General features: G+C 46.4%; 1 protein-coding gene across 4 annotated transcripts in view; it reads left to right on the forward strand.

Moving 5' to 3' along the window:
• The first annotated feature begins 2,892 nt into the window (after positions 1 to 2,892).
• The window catches only part of Arhgef28 (Rho guanine nucleotide exchange factor 28), a 300,377-nt gene continuing 278,166 nt past the window's right edge, over positions 2,893 to 25,103 (forward strand). For 3 of the 4 annotated variants that reach the window (XM_052743476.1, XM_052743480.1, XM_052743477.1), the window contains exon 1: positions 2,893 to 3,181. In XM_052743476.1, coding sequence (XP_052599436.1) covers positions 3,139 to 3,181 — 43 coding nt within the window. In that variant the 5' untranslated portion in view covers positions 2,893 to 3,138. Of the gene's footprint in view, positions 3,182 to 3,275; positions 3,425 to 25,103 lie in introns of those variants that run through there. The other variant, XM_052743479.1, reaches the window with a different exon arrangement.

The following is a 25,103-nucleotide window of genomic DNA, read 5'->3' on the forward strand; positions in this document are numbered from 1 at the left end:
CTTCCTTCAGTGATGAACAGTGATATAGAAGTGTAAGCCAAATAAACACTTTCCACTCCATGCTTTGGTCATGGTGTTTCATCACATCAATGATACCCCTACCTAGGATAGCTTCTTTTCTCTGTGTACCCTAAATTTAGACCAAGGAAACGTGTACAACCTAGAACTAGTTTCTCTAGAACTTGGCATCTGACTTTTAAGTGGGGGCCGGAGCAAAGACTCCGTGGTTAAGAGCTAGTACTGTTCTTCTTGCAGACAGCTAGAGTTCTGTTCCCACCATCCACACGGGTTGACTCACAACCTACCTGTAACTGCAGCTCCAGGGGATATGCGGCCCTCTTGTGACTCCTGCGGGTACTGCATCCACATGTACACAGACCTTCCACACAGGCACACACACATTCACATAATTAAAAACTAAATAAATCGCCGGGCGGTGGTGGCGCACGCCTTTAATCCCAGCACTCGGGAGGCAGAGCCAGGCGGATCTCTGAGAGTTCGAGGCCAGCCTGGACTACCAAGTGAGTTCCAGGAAAAGGCGCAAAGCTACACAGAGAAACCCTGTCTCGAAAAACCAAAAAAAAAAAAAAAAAAAACCTAAATAAATCTTTTTTTTTTTTAAAAAAAGAAGTGTTCTAATATTCCATACTCTGAAGTATTGCCTGCCACTATTTCATGTGTCTGTATCATTTTATCCTGCATTTGCTGTCAGGCCTTTAATCTTCACAGTGATTACAGACACTATACACATTTTAAAACGAAGAAATGAAAGCTTAGAAAGACTGATGTGCCCAAGGTCGTTCTATTTTTAATTCGGAAGTTTGCCCCATTCTCTGACAAACTGGCCATCTTCTCAGACCAAACTTTCACTTCAGACAATGAAACTTTCTAGGAATGGTGTATTGGTTGGCCATTTAATGCTCATGGCCTAATCCTGGACTTATTTATGTTCCCAGAATTATTAACTAAAGAAATAAAATAGAGGGAACTACTAGATGATCATAGCATTGGGGCCAATTCTAATCCATTAATGTTTGCAAATTGTGATGGGCATTTCCTTACTGCATAACTGATTAAAAAACAAAACTAACATTCAATACTCCCCAGGTGCCCTGTGCCGGCACTGGAGACCATTAGGTCTTTGTTCTTGAAAGGGCAAATTAGAGACAGAGTAAGAATTTTAATAGTTCTGCCTAGGACAGCAAGTATAGGCAAGTGCTATGTCATGTGATAAGACTGTGACTCTGTCAAAGGATGGAAGAGAGCAGAACAGTGGAGAAGGCACTTATGGAGGAGGTCTTGGTGGCATAAAGGTTAAGGATGAATGGAGGTTGGACTGCTAGACAAGACAGACCAGCTGGGACACTGCAGAGGACTCCCTGGAAAGCTGGGGCAATGCCAGCTGAATTGCCCACCTGCTCTCTTCCTGGCTGAATGCTCCTTGTCTGTGGCCTGAGAATAGCAGACTTTGTCTGAATTCTAAACCCATGCAGTTCCAGCCCAGCTCAGTGCTATCATGTCCTGAGTGACCTGTGTCTGCAGGAGCGAAACCAATCAGATGCAAAAGGTTATTTACACAAGGGATATCTTCCTGCCTCGGGCAGTCACCGGCTTCTTTTAAAGTCGCCAGAGCATGCGCTTAGAGTTTGAACCTAGAGGAGTTGAAAGCCAAGGACTTATTTAAATATTGATCAAGCTCCGCGCTTGAGAGAGGGCAAGAACAGCGGCATGCAGTGGGATTACATGTCCTCATCTACAATCCTCCGAGAGTTTTACTGACGATTTTCCTGTTTGCTGCTTATTAGTGTGGAAGAGGCTTGGGGTAATGTCTTACAATACCTGTTCCTCTTCCCAAGATTCCTTGCTTTTTTTCTAGCTATATGACAGAATCAATGAAAAAGGAAAATAAATGAAACAAAAGTCCAGCAGCAACAAAGGGACCAGCAACGAAGGCTTCTTTTATGAACTTTTCTGCTAACCAGCTTGGAAACTGTTTTTAATCCGGAGTGTCGACTCAGCTCATCTCCAGTTGACATTTTCACATTGAAAATACTGGTGTTTGACAATAATATTATTGCTTTTATTTTATTTTATCTTCAGGACCTTGAAGTCCTTCAGTGGAGAGGGCTCTTCTTTGGGGCCTATGGCTCTGCAGTGTGAGATCAGTTGATATGAGTGCAAGTGTCAGAGTGCAAGGCCAGTGTCAGGTCCTTTAACAAGAAGGAAGAGAGCTGGGACTAAAGATGGAAGACCCTGGACGTCTTTTCCTGATACCCTGTCATTCCTCAGGCTCTGTTTAAACAAGGAGCATTAGGAGGGCGGCCCAGGGCCTCTGGTGGTGATGGAGGAGTCCTGCTTCTGATTTGGAGATACGATGGCCCAACTTCTTGGGGCCGCCACATCTCTCATGTTCATGTAGACATCTTATCTTCCTGGGAAAAATAAAGCCAGTACTCAAGGTACTTTCAGAAAAGTAGATGCATAATTTTATCTTTAAAGCTGCAATGATCATTTTGAACCTATTTTATGGTGAGCTGCACAATGGAGAGAATTTCTATCTTGGGGTTGGGTCAGTGCTCAGTAATAAGGTGCAGCAAGATGGTGGTGGTGGGGGGGTCCCTTCACATGGCTGAGTATTGTATAAGTGACTAGGACTTTCTAAAAAAAAAAAAATTAAAAATTTTTTGATGCCATTTATGCACCTGTGTGCATAAAAGCCTAGGGAACCGAGCCTGTAAAGCTTTGGACCGGAGTACCCTCCATCATCCCCATGAATTAAGAGGGCTGCTGCTTTTAAAATAGTACTTCCCATTGTAACAGACCCGGGTGCTATTACGTCCCGGGTGTGGTGGCTTTGGGCTGAGAACAACCCGAGCCTCCCTAGGGCCTGGCACTGCTCCCCTTAGGAGCCGACAGGCCAGCTCCTTCCTCCGGCGCCACCAGGGCGTGGAGGCCCCCAGGGCGAGCGGGCGCCGCCGCTAGGGTGCAACCCTGCCCTGGCCCGGCAAGGTCCCGCTCCGTGCCCGCCGCGAGGAGGAAAGCCGAGGCGAGCGACCGCCGCCCCGCGGAGGGAGGGGGCGGCGGAGCCGCAGCAGCTTCAGGTTTCCTCCGGGAGCCGGTGGCGGGCGCGGCCATGTGATGAGGCGGCGGCGGCGGCGGTGGCGAGCCCGGCAGGCCGGAGGTGGGCAGGCGGGAACCGGGGGGCGCGGGGGCGGCCCCAGGAGTGGGCGCGGCGGGCGAGCGGGCGAGCGGGGAGCGGGGAGCGGCGGCTCCGCCCCTCGGCGCGGCCAGCCCGGCGGAGGGGCGTGGGCAGCTGGGGACCGGCTTCCCCGCTCCGGGCGACGCTGGCCGGCGTGTCGCCCTCGGCAGGCCGCGGGGACAGCGCCTGGCTAGGGTTCCGGGCGCTCCCGGGCTACAGCTCCAGGTAAAAAAAAAAAAAAAAAAAAAAAAAGCTGATGGCGGGAGCCATCCCTCTGGTCTCCCCGCAGCCCCCGGCGAAGTTTGCCCACCTGAGTTCGCACGCAGGGGACAAAGTTTCTCCAGGGTCCCCGAGGACGCAGGGGTCTGCAGAGGTGGCGAGGGGTTGCACCCTGCAGGCTGGGCAGCCGGAGGGATGGGCGCCGCCTCCTGGTCTCTGGGGGCTGGCAACAAGTGCATGGCGCTGCCGGGTCGGAGGCGGCAGTTGCCGGAGCGCACCGGGGAGGAGGCGGCGGCCACCCCTCACCCCTTGGGGCACCGGGCTGGGAGGGGGCGGAGGGTGAGGGGGTTCAACCTCAGCTGGTTGCGAGCGGTGGAAATCAGTGGCATGCGGGTGGTGGAGAAGGGAGCGCCTGGAGAGCCAGGGTCCCCTCTTCCCATCTGTGCTCCTGGCCCGGGTTCAGGTGCTTGGGAGAACCCCAGACGGCTGGTCAATCTCCAGCTCAGGACATTTATTTCTTGTGAAAACGGTTGTTGAGTTTACAAAAGCATCGATGGTTGGTTATCTTGTTTGGGAGGGGCCTTTAGGATTCATTCCGTGGGAACCCATGCACTTGTTTCACGGGTTTTCGCTGGAATACTCGAGTGTGGGTGGTAGGGGTCACGGGTGGAGAAGGCATTCGCGCTGGTGGTGAGCCCTGTGGACACTGGGTGTTCAGACCACCCAGGAAACCCAGTTTTGGTTTCCCAGATACCAGTTAGGTTTCTAAGGGAGACTACTTTAGGGGCCCACAGCGCCCGCCTATTGGTTACAGCTGGGTGGGCCCGGGGAAAGGGCAACATCTGTGTTTGCCCGCTCCTGGCTCCTTGACCCCTGCTGGAGTCCCAGTCTCTACACACGCCAAGTTGTGGAGATGGACCAGTGGTTCTGCACCAAGTAGTTATAAATTGTTATAAAGAACGGATCCACGGATTTTCTGTAGTTCGTCTTCTTCTGTTCCTAGGCCCTGAAGCTGTCTCGGTAAACGAAATCCTAGTCTCAAAGCACAAACGAAATCAAAGTCTTGCCCTAGTTAGGTTCTGTGGGATCTACTTTGGACACGATAATCCGAGCGCTGATAACCTTGCCTGGGAAGGTTTCTGTACCTCTGTCTTGGGTTTTTATGTGAATGTTGTTAAAACAAGTAGGCGTTTGTCTACTCTTGATGAATAGTCGAGCTAACTCCGTTGGAGTAGTTGAAGGAAGAGAATATTGCAAAAGGCTTTGGAAGTTGTATTTCCCTGACAGCATTTCGATGTAATATTCCGATGTGGACTTCAGAGGCGATTATATGTAATTATTTTGATTCCAGAACTTGTATCACACCTGATACTTAGTGGTTAGGGAAACTGAGGCACAGAGTGCGTTCTTGGGTCTGGGTCTCCTGGGAGTGTTCTGGCTAATGTGACATGAGACTGGAGAACAGAGAATCAGTGTTTGCCCGGCTCTTGACTATTTTCTCTCTTATCAAGGCCGTACAGCCCGGCCAATGGTGAACACGTTCTCTAACAGGTGTGTTTCAGGACTTTCCTCTGAAGTGCCGTCTGCCCTCTAAGCAGTTAAGAAACGTTTAAAGGCACAGAAGGAAATCAGAGTGGGCAATGAAGGTGCTGTGAAATTTCATTAGCTCTTCTAGGGTTTCACTACATTTTTTTCTTTTTAAACCAGGGGTTACTTTGGAAAATTCTGGAGTATTTTCTTATTGTGTTTTCACTGTGTTCTTGTAGCTAAGACTTCCGCTGGACAGGCATTTCAGATGTGCCTTAATACATGTGGCTCCCTTTCTAATAGTATGCCATGTGAGGAGAGAGAGAGAGAGAGAGAGAGAGAGAGAGAGAGAGAGAGAGAGAGAGAGAGAGAGAGAGAGAGAGAAGAAAACCTAAGTGGGTATTAAGTGGTGGGATATACTATTACTTTAAGATTAAGCGTTTTGTATAAAATTGGTATTCGGGCTGCCAGAGTTTATGGCCAAATCTTGACTCCCAAGAAGAAAGATTCATAATGTAAGTGTTGGAAACTTCTTCTCTACTGGTAAATGGTTAGGAGGGAGCCAAATAGAGCCTCAATTGCTCTCGACGTCCCAGCTGGCTGTAATTTTATTATGCTTTAGTGCTTTAGGGCAGTTAGGACGGCCCGGGTCTGTGTAGATTTGGTTTCATTGCAACAGTACTTGTGTTACTTTCAATGGGACAGAGTGGCTCGGGGTTCTTCTCCCAGCGACTCCAGGTAAAAGACTTGTCATGAAGAATTGGGTCATGCTGGGCAACGTCCGCGGAAGGTGCTAAATCAAGGTGTATATCTGAAACGCAGAAACTCAGGGAATTTTGCCATGTTAGAGTTGTACTAGAAACATTATACCACCCTGTAGGTTTGGGTCTGAATCTCTTGCTGAGGCAAAGCGGAGCTTAGAGATGTTTTTCCGGCTTAGCAGGTGCAGGTCAGGTATGTATAGGAAAGGGTTTTGCCTGGAGCAGATTAAAATCTCTCATTTTATCCAGTTCTTGATACCTGGTTCCATGGTTGTTCTAATGGTATTATTGAAAAGATGTTGTCAAAACTCAAAGCATTGTCACTTGGACATTTTGAAAACTTCTACCACATGCCTCATGTTCTGTGAAAACTTTCTTCAGTTTTCCTTCCCTCAGCAAATCTGAGGGGTCGCTGCATGCCTGGTACTGCTCTTTGATTTCCGTCTCTGGGTGGTTGACGACTTCAGGCACACAGCGACACTTGTATGGCGTTTGTGTTTTTAGGATTGGTCCTATTTGCAGAATGGATTTTTGCTTGCTCCACAATCAAGACATCTGGCTGGGGAAATGAGTCTATGTGGCAGTCCATCTTCTTAATGCACTCCCATTTTCTCCCTGAAATTTGATCTTCGATACAGTTGTAATTGGCTTATTTGAGTTCTTATTGCTCCTGGGTTTCTTCTCCAGGGCAAGCAAGATAATGAGATCTGACATTATGTCTTTAATAAGAGGGAATGTGAAAAATATATAATTGAGTATTGGTTATTTATTCCAGTGATGTTGGTTTTGAATATGCTTATCAAAATACATTTTTATTAATCTTTTGAGGTTCAGTCTCTGGTTTCAATCCAGTTACTAATAATTAGAGATTTGCTTTTAGTAGAAAGTTAACATAAAAATGATGTTCCTTGAAGATCAGAGGGGTGTGTGTGTGTATGTGAGTGTGTGTGTGTGTGTGTGTGTGTGTGTGTGTGTGTGTGTGTGTGTGTGTTTGGGTTTGGGGAGGGGGGAGGGCCACCAAAGCAGGCAGCAGGCAGTAACTGAAGCTTTTCCAGAAGAGACCCTTCTAAGCCGTCAGGTGAGTCACATCCTACCTCTGGCACGGGGCAAGCTTCTTGTGACCACTAAGCCTGAGAAAAATACCTACTTGAAATGCTAGCATGCTTTCTACAGTCCCAGCAAACCCGTAGCCAGACATTTCCTTAACAAATAGATAAGGGCTAGCGAGGTGGCTCAGAGGATAAAGGTGTTTTTGCTGCTGAGCGAGACATTGTGAGTTTGAGCCTCAGAATCCACATGGTGGAAAGAGAGAACCAACTCCTGAAAGTTGTCCTCTGACTACCACACCTGAGCCAAGGCGTGGAAACACACACAAAACAAACAAACAAATACAGGTAATAAAAAAATTAAAGCTCAAATGTACCATCAAGAAATTTTAAAAATTACGTTTATTTATTTATTTACTTACTTATTTATCAGTGTGTACGTATGTGGAGGTCAGTGGGCAGCTTTTAGTAATCAGTTCTTCCCTTCTAGCATGTGAGTTCTTGGGATTGAATTTAGCTCATCAGGTTTGGGAGCAAGCCCCTTAATCCACTGAGCCATCGAGTCAGCCCATGAGATATATTGAATACTTATTAAAAAAAAAACAGTTAGCTTTTAAATTCATTTTACAACATTGGTAGTCATACCTATAGATTTTTGCTTACTCTTTTTTCCTCATTTTATAATTTAAAGAATTCATATGTCATGAACTCTAATGAGGTGGCTTCAAGGGTGGACTTTGAAGCCGCAGTGAGTTAGACAGGCCTGTTTCTGTCCTGGCTGGGTGACCTCTCTCTACCTCAGGTTTTCCGTCTTTTGGAATGACAAGAACAGGGCATAATCCACAGTGGTAGAGCACTTTGCCCAGCGTGCATAAGAGCCTGGGTTCAATACCAGTACTGGGTTAAAAAAAAAAAAGTGACATCCGGATAACAGTAACGAGCCTCATTGGTTGTTGATGAAATAAGCTATGATGTCACAAATTGGTTGTCATTACGTTGACAACAAATGGCATTGAAGCATTTATAAAGAGTGATACTAGCTGGGCGGTGGTGGCGCACACCTTTAATCCCAGCACTTGGGAGGCAGAGGCAGGCGGATCTTTGTGAGTTCAAGGCCAGCCTGGTCTACACAGCGAGATCCAGGAAAGGCGCAAAGCTACACAGAGAAACCCTGTCTCGAAAAACCAAAAAACAAACAAACAAACAAACAAACAAAACCCAAAAGAGTGATACTGTTAGAGGTGGAGCTTAGTGGTAGATAGAACCCAAGCTTAGCATGTGAGGCCCTGGGTTTGGTCCCCAGCACCCGCCCGCATGCCCGGCTTTAGCAGGCTTTCCAGCTGGAGATGCCAGTGTGATCCAGGGCAGACTGCCCTTGCCTGGGAATCTAAGGCAGATCTAGACCTCTTCATAACCTCTCATCCGTGTGACCTTGGGCAAGTAGGAATCATTTCTGGTTTGTCTTCATCCAGAAAGACAGAAAGGATGCAATTCATGGTCTCTAAGACCCTCTCAGTTCAAACATTCTGCGCAGTCTTAACATTTACAAGGGACGAGAGTCTCAGTCCATTCAGCCTTTCTGGCTGCAATCCACAAGACTGGGCATGCATGGTTTCCAGGCCAGCACTCTGGCTGCAGCAGTGGTCACACGCATTTACAGTCACCACACAAAGACTAAGGTTATCTTCCTGGACTTAGTCCCAAGAGATTGCAGACAAGGAAGTCTGGATCCCACGTGCGTGGGTCAGCTGGCGACCTGGTCTCCTTGTGGGGTAGTGTGGCACTAAAAAGGAATGATAAGCAAGCTGATTGTTTCTTTGATATCATGGTACAGATAAATTCTGGGGCAAAGGAAGTCTCATGAAGGACTTCTGAGACGTTTTTGCTGGGCTGTGTGGTTCAGGCAAATGCTCCTTGGTTGCGGACGTCTGCCTTTCCCCATAAGCACTCTGGCTTACTGCCTGTACATCGTCACCTGGTTCTTTGCCAACTGTCCCCCTTTTCTTGCTCCACCAACTTTGTGGTTTGCTGTATACCCAAATGCTAGAGTTTCAGGATGTTCAGGGTTCCCTCTGATGGATGAAACGGTGGGCTGTTTATTTTGAGCCCCTCCTGCAGGATTTCAAACCCAGGTAGTCTATTCACTGGGACCATTGCAGATGGACCTGACATCGTGTGAAAAAGAGGTCACTCTAACATAAGCTGGGTTTGCCACCTTCCTGGCTGTTTCTGGCATTCTTTATCCTACAGCGTCTGTGGAAGGAGCAGCTTCCCGTGGCATTCCTTCTATGCTGTCAACGTGCCGGTCACCCTCCGTTGTTTCTTCTTGTGAACACTTTGCACCCATCAGCCATGCCTAATGACTGCTGCATTCACAGTTTGGCTTCCTTGGGTTCAGTGAACTGTGGGTTGAAAGTTAATCCTGCATCAAACATGTACAGATTATTTCCTGGCTGTTATCACCTGCACACAACTGGGTCACAAGTATGCGCATAGCATTGCCCTTGCATTGGTTATTAGAAGTTATCTAGAATGCAGGAAGCACACAGGTTACATGCCGATACTACAGCGGTGTGCATGAGCCTTGAGCATGTTGGGATTTTAGGACCTGTGAGGGTTAGGGAACTGGCAGCCCTTGGATACTGAGAGTTGATTCGATTTCTAGCTTGACTTTATTCACGAGAGGCCTCGTCTCCTCCTGAGAGACCACCTATCATAACCCCTGATGCCCAGCTCAAACACAGTCTTTCTGAAGCCGCTCATTAACTCAGTAGCCCCAGAGCTGCCTTTCTGTCTGAGTCCTTGTCACTCTGTTGTGGTCCTTCTCACTGATTTCTTGCCCCCAGGCACTGGGCCTACTGTGTATTTCTCTGTGAGTCTCAGTGTTCCAAATTGACTATAAGACCAGTGGTGGCAGGGATCCTATTTAGGCTACTTTGTAAGGAGCTTAGAGGACAGTGTACCTGTGCTGTTTGATTAATTATTTTGCTAATAATTATCAGAAGTCCTTCTGGTCCTCAGCATCTCTGTAAAGACTAACAGTGGCGTGCTCCTGTGTATTGTGTATGATTGCATTGGAAACCCCTGGGATGCAGGGATGCAAGGTCGAGGTTGCTCAGAAAGCAAGTAGATGGCTGTCCTGCCTGATGTACCAGGGCCACTCTGTGGACCTCTCTAAAGATGTTGCTCTCTGTCAGGAGAAACAAAGGAAGCTCTTGATGGATTCTGAATCTCTGGATTGACAGACACCTGGAAGCTTCTGTCTGGTCTTTGAGTGCACATTTCACCCACACAGCACACTCCCAAATGGCTAACCAGCTGTCCCGATACAGTGATAAGGAACTTCTAGGCGGTCAAGAGAGTCTGCTCTGTGGGAAGCTGAGGCTGCTGAACACTGAATGGTGTTCCTTCGGTGTTTCCTTCAGCCAACTTCCCCATGCTTCTGCAGCATGCAGGCCATTCTGAACAAGGGCTCTTGTAATGACATTTTTTAAAAACTGATAACATATGTGGTTTTGAATTCTCTTGCTGTGCTGAATATTCCAATCTGCCACCTTCTTCTCAGAGTGCAGTTCTTGCTGATGACATCTGATGGAGCGCAGCAGAACCACCGCTCCCTCAGCTCATGGGGATCAGCTGTAGCTCAGACTTAGAGCCAGGCCGTCCAAGTCACCTAAATGGTTAGCCTCCGTTTGGATCTGTTTGTTATAAGGGCTTGGTAATCTAGCCTGTGTAAATTCTTTGACACAGAACTCTGGAAACAATGACATTCCAGCTGTGGTACTTGGGAGCCGTGCTGTTGATCCTTGACGTTACAACCGTCTTGTAACTACAAAGCTCCTGTTAATGTGTGTTGCAGATGCGCCACACCTCGTTCAGAGACTCGCGGAAAGGTTGCCTATTTAGTCATTTGGGCAATATTTATCTCTCTTAGATTTATTTCCTTGCATATGACTATTCTATCCTCCCCCCCCCCCAAATTATCTAGAGTGGTGATACATTTATCACATTCACTACTGCGTTCTTGAGGATGCAGACTCCTGCTGTTTAGGCTAAGGTCTAGGTGGAGTGAAATGGGTGTCTCCACAGACTTCCTCAGATAGATGGTAAGCAGCGTAGATGGGACTAATGGCCACCGTTTGTATCAGCACCTCACTGTTTATCTTCCTTCTTGTCACAAGGATGTGCACTGTATCCATTTTACCTCTGGCCAGTCTAACGTTGCCACCACCCAGGGACGTGGGGCCAATTCTCAAGTAACTTACTGTTGAGAGCCCCATTGGCTCCTTTCTCTTTGAAGTTCTTGTGTACCAGCCCCCTCCATGGTCTCCGGAACCTTAGTCAGGAGCAACACGGAATGCCTTCTGCCTAGAATCTGCAGGCTCTGCCTTTGGAAGTTGTAATGACAATGCTTACCTCCTGGATTGACTCTTCAGCTATTCTCCACAGTTCACCATAGATCTTCAACCCCTAGGGTCTCATGTATGCTAGGCCAGTGCTCTGTGTAACATGGAGTTATAGCCCCGGCCCCTTTCTCTCCTTTCTGATCAAAACATCCCCTCTGAATAAGACAAAGTCCAAGTAGACAGAGCTCTCCTCACTTCCTTGGCATTCTTCTACACTCTATCATACGCGAAGCTCTGCCCTTGACACCCTCGCTTATAAACTAAGTTGAGATGGACATTTTGTTGGAAAAATTTAGGGTTATTTGAGCCTCCATCTGCCCAACCCAACTCTTAACATGGCTTCCTCATTTCTGTTCTTGAAAGTGGGTCAGGAGCAGGAAAAATAAAGTCATTCTTTATTTTTGTTTTTGTTTATCTGTTTTAGACAAGTCTCTCTATGTATCCCTGGCTGTCCTGGATCTCACTCTGTAGACCAGACTGGCCTTGAACTAACAGAGATCCACTTGCCTCTGCCTCCCTAGTGCTGTGACTGAAGGTGTGTGTGCACCACTACCCCAACTCAAGTCATTCTTTTTATTAGTGTGAGCGGAAAGCTTGGGGTCAGGAGGCCTGGCTCTCGCGTGCTCACTGGGTGTAATACCCTCTCAGGCTTTGCTAGCATCAGTCTCCTTTGCAATGGAAGATCTGTGGTCATTTTTATGAATGGTCGTGAGATCTTATTTGAGACAAGGTCTCCAGTAGCTCAAATTGGCCTTGATCTCAGTAGATGAAGCTAAAGATGACCTTGAACTCCCAACCCTTCTGCTTGTGCCCCGGGAGGATGTTTTAGGTGTGATTGAATTGTGAGTAAAATTTGGCGGAGGTAGATTCAGATGGCGTGAGGTGGTAAAAACTGAGACCCAGGTTTACGACCATGGCACAGCCTGGCAGCCTTGGGCTTCAGAAAACCACTGCCACGTGCAACTTGCTTAGCTCTCCAGTGCTGCTTCTCAGGGCTGCCAGGATTTCAACTTGTCAAAAGTCCTCAGGAATGGAGTTCTGGAAGTTGCTTTTGTATCCGTGATCCCAGCCCCCAGAGACTGAACCGGTTTCCTGTTCAAGGCCTGTTAACTAGGGCTTTACTAGAGTTTGTGTGTGTGTGTGTGTGTGTGTGTGTGTGTGTGTGTGTGTGTGTGTGTGTGTGTGTGTTTGCTGTAGATGGAACCCAGGGCCTCGTGCACACAGAGTAAATGTTCTACCACTGAGCTATAGCCCCAGCTCCAAAATTAGGTTTTTATTCGTCTGTTTACTTGTTTATTGTGGATGTGGATCAACCCCTGCACACATGCAGAGGCCCGAAGAAGATATTAGGCGTCCTGTCCGTTCTCTGCTGCATTCCTTCCAGATAGAGCCTTTCTCTGAACCCGCGTCTGGGGTGACAAGTCGCAACCCCCTGTTTCTGTCCTCCACAGCGCCGGGGTTTATTGTGCTCTATGTGGATGTGGAGATTTGAACCCAGGTCTTCGTGCTCACACAGCAAGTGCTCCTACCCGCCGAAAGTAGACGTGTTTCTCTCAGTGGCGTGTTTTCTTGCCATCCCAAGTTGTTATGTGAGGTGCTCGTGGGACCACCAACAGGTTCAAAGCTTGCACATCGAAAACAAAACAGTGTGAAGGCATTCTTGATGTTTAGTTCACAGGTCGGAATTTGGACAAAAATTTGTGCATTATGAGACCAAGCCTTCACATCCTTTCATTTTCAGCCTTCTTGTCTAAATGTGTTAAAAATATCTTTTAAAGATTTATTTATTTATTTTATGTATAGGAGTGCTCTATCTGCATGTACACCTTTATGCCAGAAGAGGGCACCAGATCCCACTATAGATGGCTGTGAGCCACCATGTGGGTGCTGGGAATTGAACTCAGGTCCTCTGGAAGAGCAGCCAGTGCTCTTAACCCCTGAGCCATCTCTTCAGCCCTGTGTTAAAAATCTTATAATGATTTGACCAATAGGGACCTGAGGTTGCTTTACAATAGCATTGGACACCCCCAAACACTGGGTTATCTATAACTATGCCACCCTGAACATGCCTGATCTCGTCAGAAAATTCCAGGTTATCTTTGTGTTTTGCTTCCTTGTTTAACAGACATGGGGCTGAGCTAGAGAAAGTTCAGCTTCCCATGGCCAGCTTAAGGAGGCCTCGTCTTGGTAGACTACTAAGTGTTCTTTGGAGACTGCTTTATTAGAACAGGTTTTTGTTGTTAATTATTTGATGTGTATGAGTAATTTGCCTGCATGTATGTATGTGCACCAGGTGTGTGCCTGGTGCCCATGGAGGCCTGAGGAAGGCATTGGGCTTCCTGGAACTGGAGTCAGACCATTGTGAGCTGGTATGCGAGAACAGAACCCGGGTCCTCTGCAACAGCTCTCCCTTGACCCAGAAGAGATTTTTAAATCTTAAAAAAAATAATATTTTGGAGCCAGGTGGTGGTGGCACATGCCTTTAATCCAAGCACTTGGGAGGCAGAGGCAGGCGGATCTTTGTGAGTTCGAGGCCAGCCTGGTCTACAGAGCTAGTTTCAGGACAGCCAGGGCTGTTACACAGAGAAACCTTGTCTCAAAAAACTAACAACAACAACAAAATAGTACTATTTTGGTATATGTATATATATTTATGTTTGTTTGTATGTATGCATACATGTGTATGTATATGTACAGGCATGCACCATGGTGTTCATGCGGAGGTCAGAGGACAGCTTGCAGGAGTGGGTTCTCTCCTTCCACCACGTGCATCCTGGGTGTTGAACTCGGGTCATCAGGCTTGGCGGTGAGTGCCTTGACCCACTGAACCATCTCTCTGGCCCGAAGAGCCAGGGTTTCTTTCCCCTTATGCATCCCTGGCAGGACTCTATTTTTATTAGCTGTCATTCCACAGAAGTGGACACGCAGCAGGAGAAACAGGCAGCAGGTAGCTCTCTGGTGTAAATGAGTTTTGAAACAGCCCTGCTACTGTGAGTTGGGTTTGATCTGCAGGAGGACAGTTTTAAAAGGATTTCCAGGCAGCATATGCCACGGGTTGGGTCAGAACTGAAATTTGGATTGAGTTCTTATGTGAGTCATGTTACCTCACTGGGCCCTGATGACAGCATCTGCAATCCAAGGGTTTGGGACCATCCCATCCCACTGTGCATTCTACTCTCAGGTCACCCCTCCCAGCTGCCACCAGTGGTTGAAGGATAGAGAATGATGCTTGAATTTAGGGCATCATGCTAGGTGAGCACTCAACCCTGGCTATATTCCTAGTCCCCCTTTTTACTTTGTTTTATCTTGAGGCAGGGTCTCACTTAGCTGTCTAGACTGGCCTCAAAGTCACTTTGCAGCCCAGGCAGACCTTGAATTTGCAATCTTCCCGTCTCAGCCTTGAGAGCAGCTGGGATTACAGGTCCATGCCTCCAGTTCAAGGCCATTTTTCAAGTTCTATGGAGGGAGGATGGTGCCTTCAGCCTCCCGTGGGTTACTAGCATGGTGCCTGATTCCCAGAGGCACCTAGACACTTGGCTGGCTGCAGATGTTCAGGAAGCCGGGTTTGAAGTGGTTGTCCAGTGTTGCATCTTCACAGGGGAGAAGGACTGTTGGTTCTCAGGGATGGCCCTGTCACAGCAGCCCATGACGTTGTTGTCAGAGTCCTTCCTGAGCAGCCAGGCGGAATGAGCCAGTACTAATCTAGGAATTATTTTAATTGAGTTCTAAGATGACTGGAGATAGATATTAGTTTCATTTTAGCAGCAGAACCTGATGTACCCCACTCCTTTTAGCCTTGGTGGAAAACATGCCCTGAAATGTATGGCATTTCTGATACATACCAGTTTTCAACTAAAGTGAGAGCAAGTATAATAGTTCATTCTCTTCCTTCTTTTTTCTTTTCACCACCTTCAGCCCAATTTTCCTCTCAAAATGTGTGATCTTCCTTTTTATATAGGTTCTCACAGTGTAGCCTTGGCTGCCTGGAGTTCACTCTGTACACCAGGCTGGCCTTGAACTCCTAGAGATCTTCCTGCCTCTGCCTCCTGAGTGCTGGGATTGAAGGTGTGTGCCACCATGCCTGGCATAACAAATTTCTAAAACCTAGTTTAACATGTGGTTCCTGATGACTAATATAAAAGATGCCAAATTATACTCAAAAGGAGACAGGTTTTCAAGCTCCTTTAGGGTATTTCAAGCTCAAGATGTTCTATTTCATGGCTGCTTTAGACACTGGGCCAGGAACCTGTCATTGTTCTGTTTGGGATTTGACTTGCTGAGGTTGGGGTAGGACTTCAGAACTCTCTCATCATCTGGAAGTTCTTTCTAAAGCTTTTCTGCTCCAGGGAGTTTTTGTGGGGGTTCTATTTGATTTTTGAGCCTTCACTAAATTTGACTAATAATGACTTAGAGGGAGACGTAGGCTGGGTTCTGACGGACCAGCAATAAGAGGCCTCCAGTTCGCTCAGGCTCTCAGTGCTGCTGAATTAGTCATTGTGCTGCTCTACTATAGAGAGTGATGGGAGATGGTGTGTACAGGGTGCTTTCAGCAGCCTGAGTGAAGCCATTTTAAACCTTCTTTTCTGGAAGCCATGCCTGATAGACTAGGGATCAAATATTTTGCTTTTTTTTTTTTTTTTTTTTTTTTTTTTTTTGCTTTTTCCCCCCCTCAATCATGGTGTTGTAAATGTAATCTGTACGGTAAATATGTGACTGCTTTGGTGACAGTAGGAAAACAAGAAAGGGTGTGGAGCTGGACAGAGGTCTCAAGGGTTATGAGCAACTGCTGCTCTTACAGAGAACTGGAGTTCTGTTCCCAGCACCCATATCAGGTACCTCACAACTTCCTGTAACTCTATTCCAGGGGAATCTCACACTCATTTCTGGCCTCTGCGGGCACCTGCACACAGGTGCACATGCACTCACATAGGCACACACACACACACACACACACACACACACACACACACACACACACACACAAATAAAACAGAATACAACTTTAAAATAAACATAAAGAGCAGTGAAGAAATGTAGTGAAAATCTGAGCTCATAAATGAAGCTGGAGGAATCTCAGATGTTAGGATTCCAACACAGACCATTGTTTTGTTCTGTTTTTCCTTAAGACATTTACACATGGTTCCGTGCTGCCCATACTTTAAAACGCTCAAAGTTGGGCTTGGAAATAAATGCAGTGGTTACAGTAGCTATTTGAGGAGGAGAAAAGTTTGGATATTATCAAACAGAATTATGTATAACAATTTAGATTAGGGATTGTTGTAGCCCAGTGGTAGCGTGCTTGCTTAGCATATGCAAGGCCCTGGGTTCATTCACTGGCTACACACACATAAACACACAAATGAAAGTCAAAACAGAGACCCAACTAATTTAGGCTTATTTTGACAATCTGCTTACTTATAATGGCTTTATGTCCTAAATTCATATGGAAGGGCTGGTGAGATAGCCCAGTGGAGGGGGCCGGGAGAGAGATGGAAACATCTAGTTTTTGTATTTTTCTGACTTCAAATACTTGAGAACGCTATCAATTTTACAGATTCTGGAGGTGTCTGATAAAGATCCTGGTGACCCTCTTGGTGTGTCAACAGTGAGTTGATGATTATGTTTTTTTGTTGTTGAGGGGCAGCTCTCCAGTCTGGGGCTAAGCACTCCGTTAGACTGAACAGCACTGAAGGCCACAGCTCAAGCCAACAGTAAACAAGGGAAGGTCATTGGCCCTGCGCTATCTTGTCTTGGTGACAGTCAGGGGTATGGCTGTGCATACAGGGAGTACATTCTGCTTTCCATGTACTTTTGGGCACAGGGTAAGATGCATAGATTAGTATTTAAAGCAAAATCACACAGCCCTTCTGCGCCACAGTAAACAGCGTTGAACTTATGGAGCATTTAAAGTTGCACCAATTCTAGAAGATGCTGATAGAATGAATCACCACCTCGTGTGTTGTTTTGACAGGAAGTGTATCACGTCTCAATAATTTCCTTAGCATTTTTTCCTGCCAGGTGCCTGTTTTCTTCTTGTTGCTAACTTATTCCTGTAGAATTCCAAATATGTGGTCGGCTTCCTGGGCTGATAGCCTTTCAGGGTTCCTCTTCTCCCTTCTTCGGGGCGGCTGGCGCGCGGTGATTTCTGTTTGTTTGCCCTGGAGAGCTATTTTGGACATGTCCAGTCAGGATGCCTTTGTCTGGAGAGAGGATCTTTAGGAACCTAGCACGTAGGATTTTCCAAAGGGATTTGCAAACATGGCTTTGGGCAGATTATAGCTAAGGCTGAATTTACGTGAAGCATTGTTCCCACAGTCATCTGTGGAGAGATGAGGGATGGCTTTTGTTTTTCTATTATTGTGTTTGTATCCATATGTAACTAAGCAATAATTTTTTTTTTCACAATGGGCACGAGATACCTTGAAATGAAACAAATTAAAGCTACCCTTTTCTTCTTTTATATTTATTTTTTGAGAATTTTACATGTAAATACTATATCATTTCTAGCCTCCCTTTCTCCCCCAATTTCTCCATGTCACCCCCTCACTCTCTTTCAAATTCATGACCTCTTCTTTAATTTCTATTGCCACATGCAACACACACACACACACACACACACACACAAATGTGGGCACACACATGCATAAAAATACAACCTGCTATGTTTAGGGCTGACCACTTGGAATTGGATAACCTATTAGGGGGCTAGACCTTGGAGAAGACAGATTCTTTCTCTCTCAGCAGCCACTAACTCCTTGTAGCTCTTCACCTAGGGGTGGAACCTTGTTAGAATTCCTCCATCCACATTGAAATGTCAGCCAGTGTTTTCACTGAGCTGGTCTCATTTAGGCCGCGATATTGTTAAGATTTCATGGGTGCAGCTCCCTGTCGTATGTAGAAGACACCATCTCTCAGCAGACATTCTGATCTTCTGGCTCTGACAATCTTCCCAGCTCCTCTTCTGCAATGCTCCTTGAGCCTCAGGAGTAGGGGTGGAGCTGTAGAAGTATCAGATGGGGCCGGGTATCTCGCGGTCAGTTGATTTCTACATTTTAACCAGTTATGGATTCCTGTGATGGTCTCTGTTGCTGCAAGAAGAAGTTTCTTTAATGAGCAGTGAGAGTGACACTTTAGGTATTTAGAATGCAGTTGGAATTACACTGGTTTAGGAAAGTGGCAATGAAAGGTCCTTTTCTAGTTTCCATGGCCTTGTCAACCACAGGTGGTTGGCTAGGTTTACAGTACCAGGTGTGAATTCCCTACTGTTGAGTGGGAGTCCGATTAGGTAACTGTTGGTTACCCCTAAGATGGAAGTGCCACTATCGCATCCTTGGGTATTGCTTGCTGTCGTGGTCATTGGTATGACTCATCAGCTTTACATATGGGTAAGACTTTTAATTGTTTTTCTCCCCTGGCAGATTGCATAGCACCTTCTGATACTTTGATGGCTTAGTCATCAGGGAGGAGGCTTCCAGGTCAGCTCCAGCTCCATCTTCTGCATGCGTTAGACATAGGTTTTGAAAGGCTCAAGAAACCATTTTTCCTAAGTTAAGAAATTACACAGACATGTGTAAAGATGCTGTTTGTCATTAACTGAGCAACTTGTGCAGTTGATGGGAATAGAGTATGTTTGCTTTTGAAGATTTGAGTTTCTGAATAGGAAAAAATATATATGTATCTGTAAATTTAAGTAAACTTCATGATAATAAAGACATTTTGTAAATTCGATTGACTTTATAATTGTGAGATTTAAATGTAGTTATTTACTAACTACTTTCCTTCCTTGTCAATATAATTTCTTGGTTTATATTTCCTGCATTTCTTTGTTCTTTTTTTTTTTGTTGTTGTTGTTGTTGGTGTATATGTGTGTGCCTGTGTATGTGTGGGGGGTATGTATGCATGTATGTGTGCATGCCTGTGGAGGCCAGAGTTGGGTGTTGGGTGTTTTCCTCAATCACTTTCCACTTTATTCTGTTTTGAATCTCTCTCTCTCTTTTTTTGTTTTTTGTTTTGTTTTTTTTTTCAAGATAGGGTTTCTCTGTGTAGCTTTGCTCCTTTCCTGGAACTCACTCTGTAGACCAGGCTGGTCTTGAACTCACAGAGATCCACCTGCCTCTGCCTCCCAAGTGCTGGGATTAAAGGCGTGCGCCACCACTGCCTGGCTTGTTTTGAATCTCTTGCTGGAACCTGTGCTCACTGACTTGGCTAGACTGAATGACCAACAAGCTATAGGGATCCTCTTGTCTCTGCCTCGCCAGAGCTGGGACTGCGGGCACACGTTGCTGCACTTGGCTTTTTTTTATGTGCTTCTGGATGCTCTAACTCAGGTCCTCATACTTGAGCTATGAGCACTATCACCACAGTCCCCAAATGTCCTTTATTTCTTTACTCAATATAGAATTATTACATTTCTTTAAGAGTATTTGTGTGTGTGTGTGTGTGTGTCTAGGGATTGAACTTCTGGTTTTGTGCTAGTCAAGTGCTTTGCCACTGGCCACATCTGTAGTGAATTATGCATTATAAGGGCAAGTATACAACAGATAACTTCTGATGAAAAACAACAGGGTTTTCAACTTTCCGGAGCGTTCGCTTCTTGTGATGTGTGGTTACATGCTGTAGATTGTGAGTATGTATGATGTGCAAAGTCCCTACGAAAGCTAGCCCTGTTTAGTATATTTAATGTATTGGCATCAGAATGCCATTGAATAGGTTGGCCTCAGACTCACAGATCTAGCTGCTTGGTACTGGTATTAAAGGTGTGTACCATGGCTGGGCGTGGTGGCTGGGCATGGTGGCCCACGCCTTTAATCCCAGCGTTGGCAGGCAGAGGCAGGTGGATCTCTGTGAGTTAGAGGCCAGCCTGGTCTCCGAAGCAAGTTCCAGGAACAGCCAGAGTTGTCTCAAAAAAAAAAAAAAAAAAAAAAAAAAAGGTGTGTAACATGTGTAGGCTAAGGCGTGGATATTTCTATTGCCAAACAAATGTCTGTTTAATGATCATTATTCTGTCTGTCTGTCTGTCTGTCTCAGACAGCTCTCATGCATGCTTGACTGGGCTGGAATTTGGAATCCTCCGGCTCCGGCCCCCTGAGTGCTTGCAGGTGTGCACCATCACGTGCAGCACACACTCTGTTTAAGCAGAGCGCTCTCCTTTGCTTCACTGATACTAACAGCCATTTAAAAAGTTCAAGGAAAAAGAGATGAAACTCTTCTCTCTGTCGACAGAGCAGCTCAGGATCTACTCTGGGTCAGCCAGCCAGTCAAGGATTTTTTCTCTAGAAGTCAGCATGCCAAATACTGATTTATCAGTGTGTTGCACTGGTTTAAAATGCAGTTGGTCTCTCAGAATTAAATGGGAGGTTAGGGGTGCAAGCCGAATATAACTTTAGTTTTTTTCCTTTTGGGGGGAGGGGCGGGGATCTTGTCTCATAGAGCGCACACACAGCCGAGAACTCGTTATGTAGCTGAGGCTGGACTTAAACTCCTGATCCTCCTGCCTCCACCTCTCCAGTTCTGGGATTACAGGCGTGTGCTACCACCGTGACTGGCTTAGTGTAATTTTAGATAAGTGTTTTGTAGTCTTTGTTCCCTGACCGATGAAAGGGATACCACCAGCTCCTTAGCTAAAAAAATGCTAATTTGCTGATCAAGCCAGGATATAGATGGAAACATTGTGCAAAGTTTAAGTGACATATGCACATACACAGAAACGCTATAGCTGGCTTTGCAGCGAGTTATTCGAGGCATAGATTTCCTATTGCTGTACATATGGATGTGAGAGAACAGAGGCGGTGTGCTGGCTCCAGGCCAGACCCTGAGTCGCTTTGTTAATCTAACACTTCTGCATTCAGTGACGTGCGAGAAGACTGCAGAGCCAATTCAAATCAGGGGGAGAGTTTGAAAGAGGCCTGTTGTGTAAGGATCAGGGCTAATGAGCGGCTGTATTCTAGGACCTACTGGTTCTGTGTTGAAGGTCACAAAGATGGTGTTCTTATGTTCTTCCACTACTTAGATTCAGCACAAGGCCACTTCGTTCCTCAAGCATTTTATTAGGGAAAATGACTTACTGTCAAAGACGTTCCATGTGCACATGTCCGTCATGTTTAGGGGGGTGGGAGTGGGGACAATTAACAGTTAGCCAGTGCTTGCCTCCTTGTCCATTAATACAGAGTTTCTGGGCGCTGGGCAGATGGCTTATTGGGTAAAGTGCTCGCCACATGAATGTGAGGAAGGCCAGACATGGTAGTGTGCATCTGTAACCCAGTGCTCCTGGGATGAGATGAGGAACAGAGGTAGGAGAATCCTGAAAACTTGCAGGCCAGCTAGCCTGGTGTATGCAGAGTGAGCAGTAGACTGTCTTAAACAAGGGGAAGTCGAGGACTGCCACCCGAGGTAATCCTCTCACCTCCGAGTGTACATCATGATATGTGTATGCCTGCACTCACACCCAGAAGCAAGCACATGCATATGTGTACACACACACACACACACACACACACACACACACACACACACATACACACATGTACCTCACGCACACACAAACATGTACACACACAAACACATTCTAGCACAAACATGCACATATACACAAACATGTATGCACACACACAAGCATGCATGCACACACACATGCAAACACATGGGTGCACAAACATTCACACACACATGCACACAAGCATTGGTTTACTGCTCCCAAGCATTGGTCTTCTTAAATTCAAACTTGGTGACTATAAGATGCCTTTCTCTTGGGTTAGTGACCTATAAAAAGGTAAGGGAAAGGAAACCATGTTTTTGCTCATGTCAATTGAATTTAGAATCATATCAGTTGCAGCAATGATACATTTTTTTTTTCTATTTATGTTAGAAATTTTTAGAGTCAAGTGTACTTTGACTTTTCTGGAGCTTTAATTTCTGTTTCCTCCCTAGCAAGGCTCTGCTCCTCTAACACCTAAAAAACAAAACACAAGACTAAACAAAACAAACAAACAAACAAAAATAACCTCGACCCCCTCCTTCCTCTGTATCATCAGGAGAAGAAGCATGGTGTCCTCCTGCTGGCTGGGTTGTGAAAATCTCCACAGCTGTGAAAATGGAAATGCAGTCATCAGTTCCAGAGCTCAGGGATAGGAGCTCTGGAGTCTGATAGTAATAGTGATAGCACTGGTCATTTATTGGCTGGTTTCCCTTGGTTCGACTCTGGACCCTAATCTAGCGCTTCTGCATTCAGTACCGTGCAAGAAAATGGCAGAGTTTTTAATCCCTATGATGTCATCTTTAATTCACGTAGGTATGTTAGCTTTAGTTCCCACGATGACCTTACTGTGTATCCGTGTTTCAGATGAGGGAGCCTATGGAGTGGGTGGAGAGAGCGGGGAAACCCGCTGCGGGTCAGCAGCTCGCTTCCTGACCCATCTGTGGGTTCTAGCGCCTTTCTTCCCGTTCCGTCAGAGGTTCTGTGGAAGGGCTTGGATGGGGGTTCAGCTCGTCCTCATGCACAAGAGACCGGAAGAGGACCAGCTCTGGTCAAATGGTCCCGGAAGTTTCCTCCGAGGCTGCATTTTCAGATTTGTCTTCACAGGGAAGACAGTCCTCATCTTTGTCCTTGCTGCCCTCATGGAGGGAAGATAACTGTCTTTGTTTGATGAGCTGACTAATGTAGTTTTCTTAAATCTTCCTAGAAAAATTATACAAGTTTTTAAAAAAAATTTTTTTTTTCACACCCGGGGAAATTGCCATCTAGTTGGTCAGCTATGACTTTTCCAAGTTCAAGGTGAATTTTTAGAGGGAAAGGCATAATCCTGTAGATCCCAGATGCTGACCCCTCGGTACCTGTGTTCCCAGCACTCTTACACACCCCGGGAGCTCGTTTGCTTGGTAAGTGCTTGGAACTTGAGCAGGATTTCTCCTTCAGCTCCTCCCATGGGCTTATCCTGTTCACCTCTGTTCCACTCTGCACACGCTCGTCATTGACCTTGGTTCTGTCCCTTTGGGTCCTTCAGCTTCCCATGTCCTTCCCAAGGACAACCGCATGCTCCCTTCCCTGAGCTCCAGGGTGCAGACAACAGGGTATGTGTTTTCTGCAGAGAATTTAGAGACACTTTAAAAGCCAATATTAGTCTGTTTAGTCAGGATCCAGCAATGCCATGGCTGGCCTTGAGAATTACTGCTCTCAAAAGCAATCTTCCCGTTTAAGGCCTCAGCCATTGCAGGTGGCCACTATGACATGGTGATATCTGTGGAAGCTTCCAACTAGCCCATTTTAAAGCGGGTCCCTTAGTACACACTGTGACTGGCGTGGAATTTAAGTGTGACCACTCCCAGTTCCACACTCAAGCCCTGCACGTGTTATACGTGTTTGTGTTCAGAATGAACTCAGGGAGGTTTGGCATGACACAGGCTCACCATGGGAACACAGTTTAGCTGTGTGTTCAAACATTTGGTGTGAAATAGGTAATGGCAGGAAGGACCACGGACAAAACTTGAATTAGTTTAAATGTGCCACTCTGTGTGGCCGCTGGGGGATTTCGTATTTCAAATGCAGAGCACTAAAAACAGTAAGAGGTGTGATGAGTTTCCTAATGAGCGTTTTAAACTATAAGGATTCCCCTGACTTTGAATACCACTGTTCACGTTGAAATTTAATTTAAAAACCTAAAGTTGTGTTTATTATGATTTTCGCCACTTTCTTCCCGTGGCTTCAGCCGTGTCCCCCATAGTTCGGATGTCACCGTTTCTCTGGGCTGCTCTAATGGCGTCCTAATTCCAGCCCTCATTTCCAGGTCCCCCTCTGCCTTACGCTAGCACTCTGCAAGCTCCTCTCCGCTGCCTTCAGAGTGACAGACTCTAAAATCCACGGCAGGGTGTGCCAGCTGTCGACCGAGAATGCTTCCCTGGCTCCTTGAGCTTGCCAGGCCGGCGTGGCCCTTGGTGCTGCGGCTGCTGTCCGGCCTGCATCCTGCCAAGCAGACCTCAGAGCCGCTCAGCACACCTAGCCTTTCTGCCTTTGCACCCCATTCTCCTTTTGCACCCTTCCTTCTCACCTCTACTCCCTCTTCCCCAGAGCTCCTGTTCTCCAGGACGCCGGCAGCCTCACCCACCATCTGTCCCTTTTGCTGGAGTAAGTGTGTGAATCAGCTTCCACAGTGGCACTCACTGTGTGGTGTCACATCGCTGGTATCTGTGGTGCCTGGTGTCGTGCCCACACCTAACTCAGACACTTGTGCAAACTGGGCTCTTTCCCCCCCTGCTGTCTGCTCGCATCGACAGCACAGAGCTCGCCTGTCTGTGAGGCTGTGTGTGCTAGGCTCTGTGATCTAGAATGGTGTTTTCTGGCTGTAGAGAAGTGGATACACACCAGCTGGTCTTTGAGCCGCTGGAGGAGGCCTTAAGGATAGAAACCCTGGTCATTGGGGCCATCTGAATTAGAATCTCTGGCAGGTGAGGCCTGGTAATTTGCATTAAACCCTAATGGAATCGGTCTTTTTTTTTTTTTTTTCCTGGCCTAGGAACCATTCAATGAAAAAGGCACAGTGAGCTGGGCATGGTGGTGCATGCCTTTAATCCCAGCACTTGAGAGGCAGGTGCAGGTGAATCTCTGTGGGTTCAAGACCAGCCTGGTACACATAGAGTTCTAGGGCAGCCTAAGCTACAAAAGGGAGACCCTGTCTAAAAAAAAAAAATAGAAAGAGAGAGAGAGAGAGAGAGACAGAGAGGGAGACAGAGAGAGAGAGACAGAGAGAGAGAGAGAAAGAAAGAAAGAAAGAAAGAAAGAAAGAAAGGAAGGAAGGAAGGAAGGAAGGAAGGAAGAAAGAATCACAGTTGTTTCTGCTGCTTTCCCTCTGCTTCTTGGCTTGCTTCTCTATACAAGAAAGTCACTTTAGCCACTGTGTAGAGTTCCTCTGTGTTATTTATTAAGCGGTGCTGTTTACATGCGAGAGAAGCCATG

Source organism: Peromyscus californicus, unplaced genomic scaffold (genome assembly GCF_007827085.1).
Source record: "Peromyscus californicus insignis strain IS unplaced genomic scaffold, ASM782708v3 Scaffold_18__1_contigs__length_77618521, whole genome shotgun sequence".
Taxonomy (NCBI): Eukaryota; Metazoa; Chordata; class Mammalia; order Rodentia; family Cricetidae; genus Peromyscus; species Peromyscus californicus.